The 21,293-nt window shown below is 55.3% G+C and overlaps 3 protein-coding genes across 11 annotated transcripts in view; 1 reads left to right on the forward strand and 2 right to left on the reverse strand.

Moving 5' to 3' along the window:
- The window catches only part of PDXDC1 (pyridoxal dependent decarboxylase domain containing 1), a 51,895-nt gene extending 49,908 nt beyond the window's left edge, over positions 1 to 1,987 (forward strand). For all 7 annotated transcript variants that reach the window (XM_082715010.1, XM_082715007.1, XM_082715006.1 and 4 more), the window contains exon 23: positions 329 to 1,987. In XM_082715010.1, coding sequence (XP_082571136.1) covers positions 329 to 588 — 260 coding nt within the window. In that variant the 3' untranslated portion in view covers positions 589 to 1,987. The remainder of the gene's footprint in view (positions 1 to 328) is intronic.
- NTAN1 (N-terminal asparagine amidase) lies at positions 1,778 to 15,062 on the reverse strand. Of its 2 annotated transcripts, XM_082715021.1 has the most exons (10): positions 14,900 to 15,062; positions 9,332 to 9,434; positions 9,190 to 9,255; positions 8,783 to 8,891; positions 7,120 to 7,193; positions 5,959 to 6,012; positions 5,403 to 5,456; positions 4,574 to 4,671; positions 3,253 to 3,366; positions 1,778 to 2,856 (listed from the first exon to the last, which is right to left on the reverse strand). In XM_082715021.1, exons 1-10 carry the CDS (start codon positions 14,978 to 14,980, stop codon positions 2,677 to 2,679), a joined length of 933 nt encoding a protein of 310 aa, XP_082571147.1. In that variant the 5' UTR covers positions 14,981 to 15,062; the 3' UTR covers positions 1,778 to 2,676. The 2 variants fall into 2 exon arrangements, with proteins under 2 accessions (XP_082571147.1, XP_082571148.1); XM_082715022.1 differs by lacking the exon at positions 9,332 to 9,434 and having other exon boundaries at positions 14,900 to 15,060.
- Positions 15,063 to 16,624: 1,562 nt separating this feature from the next.
- RRN3 (RRN3 homolog, RNA polymerase I transcription factor) overlaps positions 16,625 to 21,293 on the reverse strand; it is a 30,161-nt gene continuing 25,492 nt past the window's right edge. For both annotated transcript variants that reach the window (XM_082715013.1, XM_082715014.1), the window contains exons 16-18: positions 20,219 to 20,371; positions 19,168 to 19,255; positions 16,625 to 18,515 (exon numbers count right to left, since the gene is read on the reverse strand). In XM_082715013.1, the coding sequence (XP_082571139.1) occupies positions 18,354 to 18,515; positions 19,168 to 19,255; positions 20,219 to 20,371 (403 nt within the window). In that variant the 3' untranslated portion in view covers positions 16,625 to 18,353. The remainder of the gene's footprint in view (positions 18,516 to 19,167; positions 19,256 to 20,218; positions 20,372 to 21,293) is intronic.

The following is a 21,293-nucleotide window of genomic DNA, read 5'->3' on the forward strand; positions in this document are numbered from 1 at the left end:
GTCCGGGGGCTTTTCCTGCTCCGTGCTACCTGCATCCTTCTGTTTTCTTGGTGCTTTCACCCAAAGTCCTGTTTTTCTTAAGACTCGCTTCATTTTAACTTTGGCAGTTGCTTGGAGCTTTAACTTGGAGAAATTTCTCTGTAGCGCCTCACGGGGCGGTAGGGTCCCGAGGTCTGGCATCGTGTCTAACCTGGTGTCAACCGGCCTGAGCCACACTGGCTTCCTGCCCATTCCTCACCTCCTCCCTCCGGGGCATCCGGGCTGGGGATCGCAGGGCTGCTCTGGGAGCGCGCCAGGAGCTTTCAGCGCGGTCCATGACTTTCTTTAGGCCAGAAGCCTTTCAGGAGGTCCCTGAGAGGTTCCGACGCTCTGAGCGAGACCAGCTCGGTCAGCCACAGTGAGGACCTGGAGAAGGCGGAGCAGCTGAGCGGCGCGCCCGAGCCCGACACCGCAGAGCCCGGCGGCCCCGAGCCCCCTCCCAGCACTCGCGCCCCGCAGGACGCCGAGCAGACGGGTGCCCTCCGGAGCGGGGCCCAGCGCCCGGAAGACGACCGTCTGCAGGTAGAAGAACCGGAGAGCTTAAGATAAAAGTCAGTGTTGTGCTTGGAGACTGTAGTATCGTTTCAGGGAAGAAGTTCTACTGACAATGTGAACCGTGCCACGTGCTAATGCGAGAGAAATGACTGTTGTTTGTGCGGAACTGGCATTTTTGCACACATCTGTGCCTGAAAGCCAGACTTTCTAGAAGGGCAGTTGATGGTCTCATTGCATGGGTCTGTGGAGCAGCTCCTGTCGCTTCTGTCTGCCCGGCTGTAGTTTGCACCGGTTTCCCCCGTTACATAAACACTTTGATTCACAACACTTAGAGCTCAAGTGCCCACCCCTTGGAACACTCGCGCTCGCCTTTCTAGACCCAAGTGTAAGACGCTATATGCGGTTACGTGTACCTCTCCGCTGAGGCTGCTTTCGTTAGAGCGCGCTGGGCTCGCGCCACCCAGTGCGGGGGACAGCGGGCGGGGCGGGCGCTCGGCGGGTGCGGATTCGGCTCGACAGAGACGGATTCCGTGGGATAGTAAGCGAGCCCGAGCCTGGGCCTCCTGTGCCCACTGCTGCTTCCCCGGGGCTGTGGGGGCCGGGAGCCCCCCGCCGCAGGTCATTTCTCCCTTTATGTACTATTTGTAAACACATTAAAGGACTATCTATGAAGAGTAACTGTAAAACTCTTGACCATATATATGTATATTTTTAAATATGGGTAAAGCTTTTAAATTGGCACACAGGTGCAGGCTGTGCTCATTTCTACGTTTAATATCTGAAAACCTGATAGAGATGCTTCTCTTAACCAATGTGAACTAAGTTCCAATTCTAGAACAAGTAGATCTTTGACCCGGTTGACATGGGAGCTTCTGTGGCTTCTCCCCACTAGCAACTCACCTCTTTGGGCCCAGCTCAGAAACAAGAACCAGCGACGTCCCCTCGCCCAGACTAGGCAAGCCAGACCACTGCGGAAATAACTAGAAGTAAGCCCTTAATTACTGCCCGTTTCTACTTCTCCAGAATTACCGCGCCTCTTCATTTATCCTAGGTAACGGCCCCTGTGCCTTCAGGCCGGCCAAGTCAGGCTACGGCCGCCTCAAGGTAGTGGGGATTCACACTGGGCTTGTGGACTGTCCTGTTGGAAGCCTTAGTTACACCGTATTAAGCCTATACTTAGACTCTGATTGGATGTGATCTCTGACATTTGGCACTTGTCAACATGGTTTTTTTTTGGGGGGGGGGGTACAGATGATTAGTCTTCCCTGTTTATTTGGTGCAATGAAGTATAGCAGATAAAATGGGGAAAGGGGAAATTATCACCTTTAACAAGATTAATTTTTAAACGTTTTTATATATATTTGGAATTGTTAAATTGGTTTTGCTGAAACAGAATTTCACCCTTAAGACACTATTTGAATGTTGGTTTCAATAAACGTTCTTGAAATTGTTACCAGTGAGTTCAGTTTGTACACAGTCATTGATCAGACCCCGTGCCTGCCTTTTCAGAAGCTAAAGGTCTCTACAGGTATGACTGGCATATATCACAGTTGGGGCATTTTAATGACCTTACACCTGACAGAACAGACTTCAGTGGCTTTGTGTAGCTCTCATTAAATACAATCTCCTAGGAGATTATTTTGATTATACTGCAGAGCAGACGACCAGATTCTGAACCTAGCATTCATCTAGAAGTAGGATACCAGCTTTGAAAATGACGCTTCTAAAACATTTGGGGGGCCACAAAACCCCTCTGTGAGATGCATCAATTTTCAGAGAATTTTAGTGCATTTTAAATGCTGTTTTTTAAACAAACTTACCGTTTTTCCTTTACTCCCTGACGTAGCAGGAGAGGCACTCACTGCGCATCTGAGACGACTGCTTGTAGAGTCACGAGGCAGGCGGCTCCTCTGGTGCCCTTGTTACCAAAAAGGAGAGGCTGGAGGTTAGCTTCCGAGAAGCAGAAAGTAACCCCTGTAACAAATACCTTTGCCAAAATAAGATTTTATTTTGAAAGTCATTTGAAGGGACAGTAAGGAGGGAGACCTAGGACGCGGCAGATGGAGACTCGGATGCGTGTTCTTTGCAGGCCCCGCGGTGGTCCGTCAGGCCGGCAAGTTGCTTTCTTTGGTGACCCCGTGTTCAGCTTCCGGGAGAGGAGATCTTTTCCCACAAGCCACCTTCGTTCTTTTTGTAGAGCAGAGCCTTGTTTCCAGGAAACAGTGCGCTGGTGGGAGATGGGTGTTTTTTTAAAAACATCAAGGTAGACCTAATATGTGCCACAAAGTGGGGCGGCTCAGCCAGAGGCGAAGTGGAAAGGTTCTGGAAAGATAAGATTGTGCGTATGAGAGAGAGGAACAAGCTGGCTGTTCCCTTTCTATCCCTTTCCTGATGGAGCCGTTGCAGGATCTCCACGTTCTGAAACCCGGACCTGGACACTCAGGTCACCGAGCATCGAGCCACTGCAGAGTGACCAGACGGGAGGGGTCCCGCGCCAATGGGGCAAGGAGGTTGGCTTCCTCCTCCTCCCGACCCATGCAGATGCCCGGCTGGGACGTGACTTCCCCGCTGACCTAGAAGTTCAACGGGATCTGCCGACCGCAGCCTAGAAATAACCGCTGCCCACTGCGAGCCGAGCAGCTCTGCTCTAAGCACCTTTTCTTCCTTACAGATGAAGAAACCAGCGGGCGGAGATTTACCCAGCCCGTAAATGTTCACCTCTAGTATCTGCTTGTCGTCTTGCTGCAGCCAGAAGTCGGCGTGCGGGAAGGGCACCCAGGAGTACGGCCCCAGACGCAGCTGTTCGGTCTCTGCATCGTAGATACTAATCATCTAAGACGACATTTCAGGGGCAGAACGTGAGGCGTGCTCCCCGCTTCTCAGAGCCCGCCAGTAAAGCCAGCCCAGGGTAGGCCCACAGCCCCGCGGTTACCCGGAGGACAAGCTTCTCGAAAATGTCTCACAGAAGCTACTCCGGCCCTGGGTGAGTAACACGCAGAATCTCCTTCAGTCCCAGAAACAGTCCTCTAGGAAGACCACGTTTTTCCCACTTGGGGTGAAAACCTGAGGCCCAGAGGTACAGGCACTTGGCCTGCAGTGGCCCACGGCACTGCGGGGAGCAGCTGCGGACCCGGCCACGCAGAAGCAGGTCGCACAGGCCACCCGCCGCCCAATCGAAGGCAGCGAGAGAGCGCCGCGTTCAAGTGCGTGTCTGCCGGCCACCGGGCCCTGAGCCCCGCAGCTGCCGGGGCGGGGCCTCTAACCGGCAGCCGTCGGGCTTGGGCTCTGAGACTGGACTGGGTGCAGGTGTTAGCGGAGCCCAGGCCATGGTGCGGCCAGACAGAGCGCAGGAGTCGTCTCCCAGCCGTGTGCGGGCTGACCAGAGCGCGCTCTGAACCCACACGTGTCCCAGGAGGACGTCCCCACCTTGTCAGCGCGCACATCCCTTCGCGGGCTGTGACTGCGCGGGCTGGTCTCACCCCAGGAAGGGGCCAGAGAACCCTTCAGGCATTTTTTAAATGACATGTAAGGCTGGGGTGGCTCTTTTTCCTTCAAAATTAAGGTATTAGTATTACAAAGCATCCCTGGTGATCAGACTTGTGGAAAGTGACCTGATGATTCTGGTGGGCGAATCCACCTGTGGATTCGTGTGGACGTGGTCCACACGTGTGTGGCTGCCGAGGTGCAGAGGCAGGGAGCTCGGCAGGGACCGCTCCCCGCTGCCCGGCTCTCCTTTCCTCGTGAGTCGTGTGTAGGCCAAGGCTGCACCAACAACAAGGGGTTCGTTCTCGCTGCACCGGATGCTGGGCGCGCACGTTCCCTCCCTGTGCCCCTTCGAGGCCGAGCGCCTGCAACCTAAAACCATTCCTCACTCGTCCGTGTTGTGTGTGGAGGGGAGAGAGGTGACCCCTGATCATTTCATAGCTTTAAAGAAACTCCCATGAAGTGTTCACTTCTAAGGTCTATAAAACTTGAGACTTTGGAGTGCGATGCCCTTTCTTCCCCGAACCCCTTAACACAAAGATGATTTCACACTCACTGGTCCTCCTGTTAAAGCCCGGGCAGCCCGCAGCGCCTCCTCCGGGCCCCGGTCTGGGAAGGATGCTCGGTAAATCTCCGCCGTCTTGATGTTCACGGCTGCGGGGGACAAACAACATTTTCCTTGACTTAAGATGCAAATGGAAAGTTCGCGTGATCTTACATTTCCAACACATGTAACAGTGCAGAGTCTCCCCGAGAGAGGAGAGTCCTCTTGTTCCATTTCCATTGTGAGCGGTCTCCAGCGGCCCCCTTTGTGGAGAGGGACACCACGGCCTTCCAGCCGAGCCCGCCGCGTGCACCGCTGGGGCCTGGGCCAGCCGCGGGGAGACTGTGCTCCCAACCCAGGGTGGCTGCGCGGCGCCCCCAGCAGCCTGCCCTTCCTCCCGGCGTGCACGTGGCCGACCCCCCTGCTTGGCCCGGGGCACAAGTGTGGCCTGGGATCGTGGCCAGATCCGGTGTTTGTGTTCCGGCTTCTCTGGAGCCGGGAGAGCTTTACACCTTCCTTAGGAGGAACTTTGTTCACAACCAGACCTTACGAGGTCGCTTATCGGTGGGAGAGGCAAAGGCCCCCGTTGCTGGGAGCCCCGTTACCACTGCCACCGGGTCTGCCTCCCACCGGCTCCCTTGTTTGTCCTTCATGGCCTCAGGGTGTGGACATTCTTGGTTTCGTAGACAGAGGTCAGAGAAGGCGCGCTCCTTGCCCGGGACCCCCCGTGGGGCCCACAGAGGAGCCAGGACAGGAACCGAAACGGGGCCCCCGCGGGCTCACCACGTGCTCCCGCCAGCGCGGGACTGGCCTCTGACCCTCGGTGAAACCTACTACTTACCGATGCCGTAAATGATTGGAAAGTGGTTTTCATTTTCTTCCCGGTCATTTAATTCTAACAACAACAAAAAAAAGTTCAAGATTTAATGTCTAAGAAATACTCAACAGTTGCTTTCATGTTCCATAATCAAAGCCACGGAGGAGCCCACACCACAGAAAGGGGAAAAAAAGCAGAACATGCAAGGGACGGTTCTCCTGTGTCGCTGCCAAGCCCCTGAGCCGTGGGGCCGGGGTCCGCAAGCCCCATCCCCAGTTGGATCCTCCCGGCACGCCACCCCCTCCGCCGTCTGCCGCGCGTGGTGGCTGCTGCTCCTTCCCAGGAGCTGGAGAAGCCTCTGGAAAGCCCCAGGAAAGAGAGGGAGTGGCCCTGAAGGTGGGGTCAGGGTCAGGAGGGTCAGGGTCAGGAGGTGGCGCTGGGGGTGGTCGTGGCCGCACAGGACACCAGTGGGGCACGCGTCAGCGAAGCGCTGCCGGGCCATCTCCCGTGACCGAGGTGCTCGTGCAGAGTCTTATTTTAGGGGGAGGGCACCCGTCTTGGGGAGGATGGCAGAACTCACCTGTCACACATAACGTCACTAAGTGAACGTCCTCCTCCTGTCTGTCAAATTCACCTACAACGAGAGTTCTCGGTTAGCAGCACAGGCTGAGCGAGGCGGGACAGGGCCGGAGGGACAGCAGCCACCGAGCCATGCCGCCATGCCTGTCCAACCTTCCAGCCACAACCTGGCCTGTCTGCAGAGGCCCGATTCCCCCCGACTGAAGCCACCGCGCCCCACCTGCCGAGTGACAGGCCTGTTCCCAGCCTCGGGCCCAAAGGAAACCGACTGGGCCATCCCCTCTCGACCCCCTGGTGAGGGCAGTGGGGGGACGGCGGACTCGTAAGCTCTTTACTATTAAGTAAATTCTGTCCCGATCAACAGTCTTTAAAAAAGGCTTATCACTGTAAAAAATAAATAAAAGGAAAATACAGGCAAGTGTAAGGAGTACGTGGGTTATTAACGGCCACAATCCCAGCGCGTGCCTTTCCTTACCGCCCGTGCCCTGCTGAGCCCACACCGGGGGCTGCGGGACTGGGAGCAACTTTGTGTCCCGACTGTTTGCATCTGCCTGCCAGGTAATCCTGAGTCTTGCTTAGTGGCTCCTTAACTATTTACTCGTGGACATTTAACTGCTTCCTAACGTAAAGAATGTTCTTACTGCCCATCTTTAGGCCTAAAGCTCTATGCACAACACAGATGATTTTCTTAGAGTCCCAGGTGGGAATTACTGCGTCCAAGGACGTGAAACCTACACACTGAAGCCCCGGGGCCAGGTCGCTTCGCCCGCAGCTTGTAGCAGCATCTGGTCCCCTGCGCGTGAGCACGGGGACAGAGCGGGGCTTTTTTTCATGCGACTTTAGTAGGACTACAGTGGCATCGTTGGTTTTAATATTCTGCAGATGAAGACGGACGTTCCTGCCCAGAGCGGGGTTCTATCTTCACAGAGTTCAGTGCCGACTATTTTGCACGGTGCCGACCGCTGGTGCCCAGGAAATCTCAGCTCAGGCCCCTCCGCCCCGGAAAACTTAGCTCTGTTCTGCACGAGTCCCAGCAGGGCCATGCCCAGGGCTCCAAGCTGCGGGGACCCCCCCCCCAGGGGTGTGGCACGAATGAGGACTTCACCCAAGCTACAGGGGGTGCAGACTTTGATCAGAGCTGGGGAGAAAGCGCGGCACTTACTAAGAAGCTGATGAGTAAGTTTTTGTGACAACTGCCTGTCGTCACTGAAGCCTCCCACGAGGTGCACCTCCAGCCTGGCAAAGAGACGGGACGGTGGTCAGAGGCCCGCACGACAGCCACGGGGACCCTGGGTGTGCTTGGGATCTCAGCTCTCCGCGTCCACGAAGCCTCGCTCTACAACAGTGCTTCCTCCGGGCCGCGTCCGGGCCGTGGCGCAGGGAGGACACGTCTGGGCGGCACTGGGGGAAACGGGTGTGGCTGCCAGGGCTGCGCGAGCCTCTGGGGACCCCGCCCAGGGGCCCTGATGGCCGAGGGGAGCTGCGTCTGCCCACAAGACGCCGAGCTCTGCAGGGACAGGACTGCCTCACACTTTCACCCACCCAGCGCCAGGTGCTTCCAGAAACCTCTTAACACACTCAGCCCGAGAGGGTGCAGGGCTGGGGAGGGGAGGCGGCAGCTGCTGCGGGGACTGTGGGGGGCCCTCACCGCACTATGTCCCGTCCACCTCACCCGGAAGGAGGGAGTAGCACTTCCATTTCCAGAAGGAAACGGGGCTGTTCCTAAAGCCATGTGTGTACCCAGTACACCAGCTTTTCCAAGCTGGGGACACCATGCCACTCTTGGGGTGACCCTCCCTAGGACGGTCCCCGCGCACACGAGCACAGCCGAGCCCTGAGGAGCCCCGTGGCTGGAAACGCCCCGCTCCCCTGCTGGACACCGTGTTCCCCGCCCTCGTCTGCTAATCTGTCCGCAGCCCAGGACAGTGAGGGCCAGCGCGGGCCAGCGCTTTCCAGGACCAACGAAACCTTCCTGAGGTCGGAACCTGAACTGGCCACGTCGCCAGCACCAGGACACGCATCAAGGGGCCCCCACAAACGCAAGCCAGCGAGAGGAGCCGAGGCATCCACGGGGCTGGCCTGGGGACTCTGGGTTCGCCTGCCAGGGTGCCCTGCTGCACCCCGGCCAGCGCACGGACAGTTCCAGAACCGCACAAGGATGCCTCCTGCCGGTGGGGCCCAGGGCCCAGGGAAATCAGGCACTGGCTGCACGGCTCACCGGCCCCTGAAGCCGGCCTGGCCTGGCTGCCACGAAGGAAACCCCGGCCGAGCTTCCCTGCCTGGGCGGCCTCCAGCCCTTCCGGGTGCGCACCAGCCCATGGGGCTGCCCGCGGCACACCGCAACCCCCCACCCCCCACCCCCGCCTTAGCATGTGAGCGCCCCGGGCAGCTTCTGTCTATTGTGGTTGTGGCTGTGGCCTGGGGACGGGTTCTGGCTGGGAGGAAGTCCCTGCCAAATGGCTGAGAGCAAACGAACGAATGAATGAATGAACCACGAATGAATGAATGAACCCAGGGAAACGGCATCTGGGGTCAATGAATGAACCCAGGGAAACGGCATCTGGGGTCTAACAGAGCGACGTCCGACAGGTGAACCTCTAAAAGCACAGGAGCGAGGAGACCGCTGGAGGTTCCAAGTCAGACCTTCGGGACCGTCAGCCTGTACCCGTCACCCCACAACCACAGATGAGGGCCCGGCGCTGTGCCAGCTATGCTTCCCTGGAGCAAGCCGGCCATGGCCGTGACCTGCTTGGCCGGCCCCTCCATACTACAGCGCACAGCTCCCGAGCTCCCGACTGCGCAGGATGGACAGGCGTGGAGCTCACCTTCCACACTGGGCGTGATCGGAGAAGGACTTTATGGAGCTCATTATCAAGGGCACCTCCGCTCTGGTGTCCGTTCCGTCGCAGTGGGTCAAGCAGGTGGCCCCGTTACCTGGAGAGAAGGGAGGAATGACTCGGGTTATCCCCACTGAGAACCCTGGACGCACAGCGCACCTGCTCCGGTCTCTCCGGACCGCATCCCTCGGGGCAGCCTGGACGGAGGAGGAACAGAAACACCTGCTGCCCGCGGAGCCTCCCGACCGGGGCCCCGGGAGATGCCGTGCAGACTCCAGAGAAGGGGAGTGGGGCTGGGCTTCGGAGGGGACCCGGGGACACTCGGGCACGGGCTCTGATGGCCCCACGTGGGCGGCCGCTTTCAGCAACGGTTCCCTTCGCGCCTCTCGCCCTACCTGTGTGCCTCAGGACCACGATGTGACAAGTGGTGGCATCATCAGAACCCAGAATGGAGATGGAGCCTGTTTGAAAAAGAAAGAAAATAAAATATCCAGTAGCCTTGGGGGGTAACGCCCAATTCACTGCTTCCTAACCTACCATCCTTTGGGGAGGTCACTGCCAGCTCTCTTTGCTGAACATACAGAAGGCCCTGGGGTCCCACTTGTTGAACAGACTGACCTCTGAGAAGTCTGGCTCTTTCCTGTTTAATTAAGAAAAAAAAAATAAAATAAAATCGTGATGGCAATTAGTAGGGCTGAGTACCCAGCGAGGGCTGGCAGGGCTCGGCGCGTGGGCACTGCGCAGAGGACGGGCCAGGCTCACAGGGCAGCGGCGGCTGTTGCAGGGGACAAGGCGGAGGAACGGTGCGGTTCTGGGCTTTGATGAACCTACAATACGAGACCTAACTCGGGAGCAAGAGACTCTGCCCAGCTCTGGCACTGGGCAGGGAATCGGGGGGTCCGGGCGAGCGCCCCAGCCGGCTCTGCAGCCACAGCCCTTGTGGGAGGGAGGCTAGGACTGTCCCCGTCCCGAGTCTGGCCCTCCCACTGTGGGACCCCCGCACTGAGTATGCACCCCAAACACACACCTCCCCACGCGGCTCACGACCCCCGGGCGGCCAGCAACACCGGGGACTACAGAGGAAGGTGGCTCGGCGATGTACATGGACAACATGCGAAAATATTTAAAAAAAAAAAAAAAAACCCAAAACATAAAAGCTCTTAAATGTGCCAGTTCTACGGCAGGGCTCAGGGGCCGCTACACCCAGGAAGCTCAGTTCTGCAGATGCTCTCGGGTGGGGTCCCTACCGATGCAGAAAACCAGAAATGAGCGGCCGGAAGTTCACCACCCCGCGGAAAGGCCGGGGTACCATCAGGTGTCAGGACTTCCTCTCCTTGAACATGAGCCTGAATTCTGCCACAGACCCGTGCGTGCGAGTGCAGGATCCCAGACGGCGCGCCCGAAGGGAACCTATCCCCAGGACGGCAGTTACACTGGAGTTAGAGGTTCAATACTCTTATTAGACTCTAAGCCTAAAAACACATTTTTAAAAATAGTAATTAGGGGCACTGTGGGGGCTCAGTCGTTAAGCCTCTGCCTTTGGCTCAGGTCATGATCTCAGGGTCCTGGGATCGAGCCCCGTGTCGGGCTCCCTGCTCAGTGGAAAGGCTGCTTCTCTCCCTCCCACTCCTTCTGCTTGTGTTCCTTCTCGGTCTCTCTCTGTAGAATGAATAAAATCTTTAAAAAAAAAAAAAATTTTTTTTTTTAAAAACCCCACAGGCATTCAATTCTTTAATGAAAACATCTGAAGTTTTTCAAAGGCATCAGGTGGACATACACTGCGATCATTATAGGACACACGGGCTGTGCCGTTACTTCCTTCCTACTCGCGACAAGCAAGGGAACAAGTCCCCATCTCAGTGGGCAGACGGGTGCGCGCAGCGTGCGGCCTGCAGCAGAGCCTGCGGGTCTCACAGGCTTGTCTCCTGGCTGGGGCTCACCCGGGCTGCTGCTTGCAGACTTTCGTAGAACACAAGATGTAAAAACAAATGAACTCACTCACTAACCACGATCAGCTGGATTAGTTACACCTTGGTCTCTTCTGGCAAACTTGCATTAAGTGGAAGCAAGGCAGCTGTGAACAGGACAGCGGCTCCTCCGTGGAACCAACCAGAAGGAGCCCAGGAGCAAGAGCCGGGAGAGCGCAGCGTTTCCTCTCCGGTATTCCTTGCACACACACCCCTGGCTTTATTCTTTCGGGGCTGCGGGAAGGAGGGTGCAGGCCACCTTCACGAGGGGTCACCGCCCGAAAGCAAAGTCAAGACCAGAAATCACATCGTCCCAGCCCCCCACCTCTTGCCCCGCAGGCTCCTCTTTCCCCGACAGACAGGAGCATAAACTCATTATCAGAACAGACGATGCCCGGGCCCCTGAGAGGCTCCGTCATTAAACCTCTGCCTTCGGCTCAGGTCTCTATCGCAGAGTCCTGGGATCGAGTCCCGCATCGGGCGCCTTTCTTAGCGGGGAGCCTGCTTCTCCCTCTCCCTCTGCCTGCCACCATCCTGCCTACTTGTCTCTCTCTGTGTCAAATAAATAAAATCCTTAAAAAGAAAAAAAAAAAAAAAAAGACGAGATGCTGCCACAAAGCGAAAAGAACATGTTGTTCTGGTTTTTCCCAATTTTAGGAAAAAGTTTAGCCACACGTCCCCACTGTGGAAAAACACCCACAGCTCCTTGGTGACCTCCCGCCCCGTCCCGGAATGAAGGAGCCCCGTCCTCTGGACCTCCGACGCCCTCTGGACACTCAGATCCCTACGGAGCCCCCGGCCCGGCAGCCTCTCACTTCCCAACTCCTGTGCCTTCGCGGCTCGCTGAAGCCAGGGCTCAGCGAACTTTTCTCTGAAAAGGGCCCGAGAGGAACTATTTTGGGCTCTGCTGGTGTGGTCTCGTCTTGCAAGCACCGTGCAGCCCGAGAGCAGCAGAGACAACATATAAACAACCGGGCGGGCGCCGTGAACCCAGAAGATTCTACTGATGGACAACACCGCAATCTGAATTAACTTGTCATTTCACAGGTCACGAAATACGCCTCTTTGGATTTCCACCTCCTCCCACACCATTTAAAAATGTAAAAGCCACTCGTGGCTCACAGGCTGTGCAGACACAGCATCAGGCCGGGGGCTGCAGTTTGCTGACCCCGGTCCTGGCCAGTCACAGAATGACCCAGTGTCCCCTTACCCTACTCCTGGAGTCTGTCCATTCTTCCTGCAAATTCTCCTGCCCTGGGGAGCAGGGAATGATGCCGTCTGCTCCTTAGCCCGCGTGAGGATTAACTAGGGGGCTGTCCCCTGCCTGCCTGTTTCCCTGACCCCGAGGTCCCCCTCGCCACCCACACTACCCTCCCCGATGGCTGCCGGCGTCCCTACGTCAGTTCTGAACGTGGCTCCGTCACACCCCTTTTCTGCTCGGAAACCCTTCGAGTCCAGCAATTTCACGGGTGGGAACCATAACAGGCGGGGGAAAACTGAGCTCTGTGAATGTCGGTAACGCAGGAGACTTGGAAACATCCTGCAGAGGCAGAAACTAAGTTACGGTGCGTTCATGTCACGGAATCCTACGGCACCACACTTAGCAAGGTGCTGGGGGGCACCGGTTACGGAGCCCCGGGGGGGACTGGGTAAAAGCAAAGGCTCAAAGAGCGCACGCCCTGAAGGAATGTTCTGGGGTGCGGACCATGACCTAGACCGGCCCTGCCTCACAGAGTAGCCACCAGCCACACCCGGCTGTCGAGCACCTGAAACATGGCCAGTGTGGCTGAGGAACGGAGCTTTCCATTGTCTTACATGGTAATGGCACCTAAGTAGCCCCAAATAGTGGGGAGAGTCGGGGTCCACACTGAGCAGAGCCGTGTTAGAGCCAAAGGCAGGCCACCAGGGTCCCCACGCCGGCTTCGCCACTTCTAGGACTCGGGACTCTGGGCAACTCACTCCACCTGTGTGTACCTCTAAGGGCTCGTCTCTCAAATGGGCTCATCTCTAAAACAGGCCTAGCGAGAGCACCTGCTTCCACAGGTGGGGCCCAGTCCCCGAGTTCCAGGGACGGGGGCGGCGGCTGCTCTGTGCCGGGCCTGGCTGGGGACCGGCTTCTAACTGCCACCGCGGCACAGGCCACATCGTTCCATGAAAAAGACACATCACCGACCAGAATATGCAGTTTGCGCTCACTTTCAGAAGCACATCCCTCGTATATAAAGAAAACCCTCTGTCGAGACGGGTACCAGGACGCCGTGGTTTGTGGTTGTGCTTGTGGTCCTCTTGACATTTATATGTTCTGACAAAGGGGACAGGCTACTTGTTACAGAAAACTTAATGAAAGCTCGCCTCTCCCCCCACTGCTTATTCTTTGAAAGATCCACCGAAAACGCCTCCTGACCCGGGACCGCCCACCTCCCTGGCGTCCGCTCACGCCCTCTGCCCTGGCCAGTCCAGCCGCCCTCGGGGCGCTTCCCCTCCTGCCCACGCAGCTCAGCTAGAATGCCCTCACCCTCCTCCCCCTGCGCCCATCCTTCTTCCCCAAGACTGCTGCAAAGGCCGGTGAGCACCCCCAGTTTCCTGGAATGCGCGCTGCCCCCGTCCCCCCTACACAGGCCGGGCCGGACTCCCCACCGAGCCTGACGCTTGGGACTCTCATTTTTCTGACCTTTTATCACAGATTCTCAGAGAAACATAAAAAGAGTGTCACCTAAATTCTGGAGGCAGCTGAAAGATTTTCCCCTTGGTGAGTCCTACTCTGACTTCGTAACAGTTAACGAGTAACAGCGATGCAGCCCCAGGAAAACGCTTCGCACAGGGCCCAGTGTCCGCTCGGACCCCAGGTGCTAACATCACAGCTGTTTCCTTCACCTGCAGGCTGGGAACCACGGAGTCTTCCCTTTCCCCCGCTACTCCCCATCCTTGGGGTCATTCTCGGGGTTCCTCTGTTCACTCATGGATATAACCAGTATTTACAAAGTGCAGATTCGTGACCAGAGACTGCCCTAGGCTCGGAGGACACGGAGCAGTAACAGACACACACTGTTCAGGAAGCCCACTTCGGGGGGTGGGGGTGGTGGGGGGACAGATCGACACAAGTAGGCAAACAAAATAATTCCAAAGTGTGCAACGGAGAACAGGAAACCCCAAAGCGACCTTCCGCGAGCCCCCGGGGCTATGTCAAGCTCCCGTGCCTCACCTCTCAGAGGGAAAACCGGCATTCTTCCTGTAGGGCACTTAGCAGCCCAGGGCGTCCGAGCCTCTCTGTGATTAAGACCAGCCCCTCTCGGTCGGCGGGGAAGCATTCGGCCCTGATTGTAGGACACACACGCGCACCCGGTGCCCGACAGACAGCAGCAGCTCAGGACGAACGAACTGACTCCAGTCCACGAGCTGACGGATTCCCCCTCAACCGGACCTGGACCCGTTTCTTGTTTGCATTAAGAACCCCTTTCTCTGCCTAAGCGTGGACTGAGGGTTCAGGGACAACTAGCTGAGGACAAAAGCAGGAAGACGAAACAACACCGAACCCTTCCATCAGGGCGTGGTCCTCGACGAGGCTCAGCTGGGGGAAAAGCAGGGCCCGTCCTTCTGGCTAAAAATACCCGGGGGCGCTAAGCCTGGGGTCGGAGGGGGGTGGGGGGTGGGGAGGAAGGAGCCCGGGGGAGCAGCCGGATGCCCCTGGCCGCAGCCCCGCCGGGAGGAGCCGCTCCCCCACGACTGCCGGCGCGCAGGGGCGCTGCCCGGTTGGCCTCCAGCGGCCGAGCCCGGCTGGGGGTGGGGGCCGGCCTGCCCCCGGTCGCGGAGTCCCCGGGCGCCCTCCGACCCGCGTGCTGTGCGACCTCGGGCAAGTCGCCTGACCTCTCTGGGCCGCCGGCCCCTCGCCCGGCCTCGGCGGACGCCCTCGAACGTCCCAGGGAGGGGAAAGCCGCACCGACGCCCCGAGCCGGGGCAGAGAGTCGCGGCCGGCGGCCGGGGCTCCCGACGTGCCGCCGGCCGCTCCGCTGCGCCAAGTTTCAACTCTGCCTCCGGGAGCGCGGCTGGAGGCGGCGGGGCGAGGGGGGTCGGGCCCGCCCGCCGCGGTCCCTCGGGCCCGCCTCGAAGCCCCCCTGCCCCCGGCCCGGGCCCCGCTCACCTCCAGAGGCGGGTGGGCTCGCACGAGGTCCCCGGCGGACTGCGGCAGCCGCACTCGCCGCCCTTCGACGAGCAGCGGCATCGCGGAGGCGGCCGCCCCGGCAGGCCCAGGGAGGCGGCGGCCTCCCCAGCCCCGGGCCGCCCGCGGCCCCCGCCCCCGGGCCGCCCCGCCGCGCCCCGCCCCGCCCCCCGCGGGCGCCGCCGGGAACTGGAGTCCCACGGGGCAGGGGGCGGTGCATCCCGGAGCGGCTGGGGAAACCGAGGGCGGGGCCGCACGGCCCTGTGGGAGATGTAGTCCAAGCGGGAGGGGGCGGCCCGCGACCGGCCCCCTCCGCAGGGGGCGCTGGGAAATGTAGTCCCGAAAGCGTGGACGCCCAGGAAAGGCGGGGCCTCAGCTCCTGGCGCCCTGCTTGGCTCGGTTCGCGGGCCGGCCAGCCTGGCGGGAGTGTGGGTTCCGGGATCTGACCGTCTCGAGTCAAGATCACGGCTCTACTACTTCTTGTCGTGACCTTGAGCAGGTTACCTGAGTTGCAGAAGCTGCTGTGCTCCTCCACAGGACTGTGTTCAGTAACAATGAACGTTGAACTGCGAAAATAGAGCTGAAAGCTGGCTAGCCCCACACACGCAGAAACCCTCAGTAGCACTTGCTGCTTTGGCGTCCAGGAGGCCCGCACTGATGGGCTCAGAACCCTGGGAATGAAGATCAACAAGATACCATCTAGTCCCTACTGAGGACGGGTTATCTGGGTGCGAGGCCTCTCACCTAGGGGCTCTCTGTTATGAAATTTGGAAATACTCCTTAAACAGACCCAACTCCACATTACGGTAACCAGAAGGCAACTTTACGAAACTAGCGGTGAGATGAACAGCCGCCTCAGGGAGCAAACACTGCAGTGACATCTGAATTCCACCGCCTTCATTTTTCAAAGCTCCCAGGGGGATTCTAGGACCAAAACTAAGAAGCAATGCCTGGCAGGTGGCAAACACCGGCTGCTTCTCTCCAGGTGAGATCTCTTCAGCCGGTACCAAGGAGGCAACCGGTGTGGATGGAGTGAACGTTACCCTTGCCTCGGAAAGACGCTGCCATGGAAGTACTTCCTGCTTAACTACCTTCTCACGAGGCAGCCCAACAGCTACTGCCTTTCCATGCATTTTCACTGAATCCTCACAACCCTATGGTCGGTAATAGTTACGTCCACCTTACAGCTCCTAGTGGAGCTCAGACTTGTTCAAGGTCACACAGCTGGCTAGAGAAACACCGATTGTGTTATCCGTGACACTTGAGAAGTCCCTGGCCCTTTCACACTTGCTAATTCACCACTTCTCATTAAGGAAGAGCCAACCACAGCAGACAGACAACAGGACAGACCTTGGAACTCTGACCCCGAATGAAGGCCTACTTTTCAATAAGAGGAATAGAAAATCCTTTTTCTAGAATTCCCAAGGAAATTTCCCAATCCCGCCCCCCCCCCCTTGATGTTCCTTTAAAGCATGTGCATTTTTCAAATAAGTGTTTGTTCTGCTGGAACCCTTTCAGGCCTGGGGGACTCTAGTGGCTGGGTGTGCCCACAGAGTCCCTGACACTTGGCTGCTCCTGGAAGTCGCTCTCGTCCCCAGCACCCGCAGCCGCTGTGGCGTGACTTCTGCCTCTGACGGAGTAAGGGCTCAGCTGCAGTTTCTCACAGAGCTTTAACAGAGATCAGTAAAAAGCACAGAAACCACGACATCAGTGTTAGAAGCCTCTTTATTGGGGTACCTTCCTTGACTCCTTTACTGGTGTAAGAACCAAAGGTCCAGATTAACCATGCCATTGTTTTATTTCCACAACATCTTTTCCCTCCAACTCCTTTGAAATTAAACAGATTTGTTTACAAAGGTAGCCTTAACTACATTAGCACTTTTCAACCCACAAAGGCCCACTTACTGTTACCTTATAGGGACACACTTTCATGTACTCATCTACCCAGGGTACAAAAACCCCACCATTTTGCCAACAGTTAAAGGAACAGAGAACCCAAAGGTTCTCGAAACACTTTCCACCAAGTCACCAAAAAAGAAAATCTGCAATATCCAAAACTTTTGAAACCCATAAAAATTTGTTTTCCAAAAACATATTTACTCTACATTGCCATCAATATAATTATACAAGAGCATACAAAGCCCTAGGAAAGAGAAAGTATTTCATTACAAAATATTTGTGATCAAGAAAATATCGCTTGCTTTAAATAATAGGAAAAGTGGCAGAAAAATAAATATGTTTAGAGATGTCCATTTTCACAAGTAACAAAAAAGCTCACAAATAAGGAATGAAGCTAAAATATGCATTAGCTACAAAATGAATCTAGCAGTGTTTGCACACGTGTCATAAAGTGAGGTTGTGTCGACTCCTCCCTCTCAGTGTTTAGTTATAAAAGTACAAAAAGAGCCTCCCCAGAGGAAGATCTCACTGAGCTGAAATCCACAGTACGAAGAGCCAGGAGACAGAAGCCAGAGCTGGGACCTTGGTCTATTGCTGCTAGCGAAACCATCCCACCAGATGACCCAAACCCCCCTTTCCCCACCCCATTAGCACAGAGAAATTCTCAAAATGACCAACTGATTCTAGTTTAAAAAAAAAGAAAAAGGAAAAAAGAAGAAAAAATCCAAGTAACATTGCACTAAAAATGAGTAGTTTCCATTCTAATAGCTCCTGGGAACCCCAGGGTAAAATGTCAGGTGCTGCGTTTTATCAAAGTCCAACCGCACTCTCCGTGCACGGGAATTCCACTTCCCCCAAACTCTGTGTTTCTTTTAAATCCATTTTTAAACTCGAGTGTATGATTTGTCTGCGTCTGTTTCCCTAAATCCTCCATCACTTCTCTCTAGGATTTCATTGGTCTCCAAAGTCCCTGGGGATCTTCTCTGACAGCTCCAACTTCCAGTATCAGGGACCAGCTCTGGCCCCCTCCGCACCTTCCTCCCGTCCCCCCCACTCCCCACTGAAATCCCAACACACAGATCCAGTTCCCGCTGAGGGGCAACAATGTGTCCAAAGTAAATCATTTTAAAGACACCGAACAGCGTCTACATAGAGCATTTTTTCACTGAAAAGAAATCAGATCAATACAGTCTATGACTACGGCTCAGACAAAACCTATATGAAAAATGCAATTGGTTAAAATAGGCTATTGCCAGTATTAGAAATTTCACAATGATGTCCGAAAGCTGTTAACAGAAATAAAATATACATTAAACAGCCAAGTCCTCAACATTTATCATCAACTCCATTCTAAAATATTGCACATGATATCCAGTCTTTTCCTTGTCTGGAGGGGAGTAAAAAAGAAAAAAACCACGTCCGTTCGGCCGGCAGAGTAGGTCTACTTTGCAAGTCAGATGCCTGAGGCATGTCCTCACTCTAGTCCGAACAGGGTGAGCCCTGGTGCTGACGGGCATGATAGGGAGGAATGCCCGTCTCAATCACAAACCCTTGCGACCACAGGGGACTGGTCCGGCAGGTATAACACGGGAGGGGAGCCCACACTGCTCGAGGGACTTCGGAAATGCGCGTCAAAGGAGCTTGGAGTGATCCCAACTTCACCTTTCAAAAAATCATCATCCTCATCTTCCACCACCTCCTGCATAAAGAACAGAGGTTATCAGTAGGAACACCAGGCGGTGTGAAACTTCAAGAGTTCCTCTCAGGAACATGCCACTTCTGGAAAGAGGAAAGTAAAGAAACGTATCTTAATTCTGGAAGCTTCCCCTGACGCGTCCTTTTTCATTACCAACCACCCACACAACTGTCCGTCACACGTTGTAACGACTCATTAGGTCTGATTTTTTTGAACAGACTTTAAGCTCATAGAGGGCAGTGGCACACGTCTTTCTTGCTCAGCGTCCTCACCCTTGTGCCAACACAGTGTGAATGAGGGAAGGAACGATCCCCCCCACCAAGCCAAGCTAAATACAAAAAAAAGAGTTTCCAACAACTACTTATGAAAAACGAGACCTAAATAAATTTGAGATTGGTACTTGGTGGTGGTGATCACACGAAGATGTGAATTTGCTGAGCTGATTAACCTTCACTTTGCAAAGTTCACTTACCAAGTGTCTAAACATTCATCAAAAAGCCAAAAAATTCTTTTGGTAAGAATATAACTTGAGTTTGGATTTTTGCAAAGGCGGAATTAATAAAATGTGTTTTTTAAGTGTGACATTGCTGTTGACCATTTGATTGTGGTCTGTAACCACGCTGGAGCTTCCCAGGGTGCTGAGTCACAAACTTACCTGTTTAATGGGTTTCTTCAACTCCTGAAGCTCTTCTGCACTCATGTCTTCCCATATCTGATAAAGAGGATCTATGAATTTCTTCGACCTGTGGACAGAGGTCAATTTCAAATTCACGTTCAATGCCACATTAAAGGTCAGATATGTCTGGCTCTTCTCTCACAGGATCCACTATCCAAAATAAAAACTACGGCTCAAATAATTGTCGTGCAAAAAAAATACTGGATGTCAGTACCGTACATAATGGGGCTCCCAGTCTGTAAAGCTTCATCTACTCAGAAGGCGTATTCAGCTACTGTTTCTCATCTTTTTATTTTCTTTTTTTCTTTTTTCCATCTTTTTATTTTCAAGTGAAATTATTTCTCAACTCTGCCAGGACCGACAATGAGTTAGAATATGTCCAAATGAAAACAAAATTATATTACTCTGGAATTTCATTTTTTTATATTCCTACGGTAAATCTATTGAAGATTAGTCGGAGAAAAAAGACCAATGTGGTGGCTTCAGTCAACCATGCCTTGGGAGACCAGACAATCCTAAATGTGGGGCTGCTAGTGAGAAACTGCACAGCACGCAGAAATCCTGTTTCCTTATACAAACGCCAAGTTCAAGACTGGCCTGGAGGTTTCTCACCATCACCCACCCAGATAAACTACACGGCTGCCGTTCATCCTTGGCAACAGCGGGGAATGTGCTCTCTAAAGGAAGGAACAAGTCACCTGGCAGAAAATTCTGAGCCACAAAAGGCCCTTCCCATCCAGGCACCTCTACGCCCAGTCCCTTTCAGGCTGAAACCAACTGATTTACAGAAAAACAAAAGGTAAATGAGAAACATCTGGTGTCAATCTGGGGTTCTTCCTGAACTATAGGTTTGCACAGCCCTCAGCCTCTAAAAGGTCTTCTCTGCCTTGGGGACCCGAAACACATGAAGGGGACCCTGAGCCACTGATAAACAGCGGGAGCGCCACTTACGACAAAAAAACCCCCAGCAAATACATGTCCCACATACAGTCCCTCCACCCCCCATCCAGTCGCAGGCTAAGAGTCCCACCTCTTAAGCACACAAGGATCGAAGGGGAAGAAGGTGTCAAGCGGGTTCGTGCAGGTCTGCACCGAGTCGCCGCCCGCCGTGTTTCGAATGACCGGCAGCATCTGGCGATTGTTCCTCTCGATGATGGTGTAGCAGAAGACCAGCTGGTACTTACTGCGGAACAGAGCCGAGACATGAGTTAACCTTGCGGCTAAGTTTGCATGGAGGTGCCTGTCTGTGTGACAACCAGGCTGACCACAAAGATGCTGTCACAAAGAACACGTCCAAGGAAGAAAACGTAAAAAAGGAAGCGATGCTTTTAGGGGGCCGCTTACAGGCCTGCTGCCTACACACCTGCCCAGGAGCAGGAAGGTGTGGCCATCGCTCTACACCGCCAGCAAGTTTAGGATACGCACGACTCACTAAAAATCAGTGTGTTTGAGGGAGGACTCTTATGGTTTACAAGATGCTGCAAACTAAGTGACGTCTGCAACCTCTAAGAGAATGAGGCTGGCGGAAAGGGGGTGCTCCGAGGACAGTGGTTGCTGAGGGACAGGCCTGGCCACTGGGGTGAGGGCTCCACCGGACATGCCTGTAACGAGGCCCCTAAGCTGCCGCCCCCAATTCTCAAAATGTAATGGCCTAAATCCCAACAAACAATTGATTAAAAACAAATGGACAGAGTAAGACTCAGCAGATCAAATCAAATGCAAGTTATGGGTCCACAGGAATCCCCATCCCGTTAGGGAAGTGAAACAGCGGCCACAGGCCACTGCATCAGTTTGACAGAGACCTCCGGGCCCACCTCTTGCTCTCGGCCTCACTCCGGACCCCAGACCCGCAGCCTCTCGCACAGCAGGCTCCCTGCCATGAACAGTCTAGCGGCTCCTGCCTCTACTGCTCTTCGTCGGCCGCCTGCTCTCCCCTACACTGTGCTGGGACCCTTCACACCGCCCCCCGCCGTACTCCTGCTCGTTGTCTGTTCCTTTCCTTGATCCCGTTATCATTTCTGAAATCCCAGGAGACAGAACACCCCGAACTACAAGCCCAGCAGAGGAAAACTAAGATTACTGAATAAGAGCAGCAGGTGGTCTAA

This window comes from Mustela nivalis (genome assembly GCF_964662115.1).
Source record: "Mustela nivalis genome assembly, chromosome: 19".
Taxonomy (NCBI): domain Eukaryota; kingdom Metazoa; phylum Chordata; class Mammalia; order Carnivora; family Mustelidae; genus Mustela; species Mustela nivalis.

Bases quoted from the DNA above. Each gene is read 5' to 3' on its own strand.
- NTAN1 (XM_082715021.1), bottom strand. From the start codon at position 14,980: ATGCCGCTGCTCGTCGAAGGGCGGCGAGTGCGGCTGCCGCAGTCCGCC. The intron at 9,435-14,899 runs GTGAGCGGGGCC...TTAATTAAACAG, and splicing joins GAGCCCACCCGCCTCTGGAG to GAAAGAGCCAGACTTCTCAG. The intron at 7,194-8,782 runs GTGAGCTCCACG...TCTCTTTGCCAG, and splicing joins GATCACGCCCAGTGTGGAAG to GCTGGAGGTGCACCTCGTGG.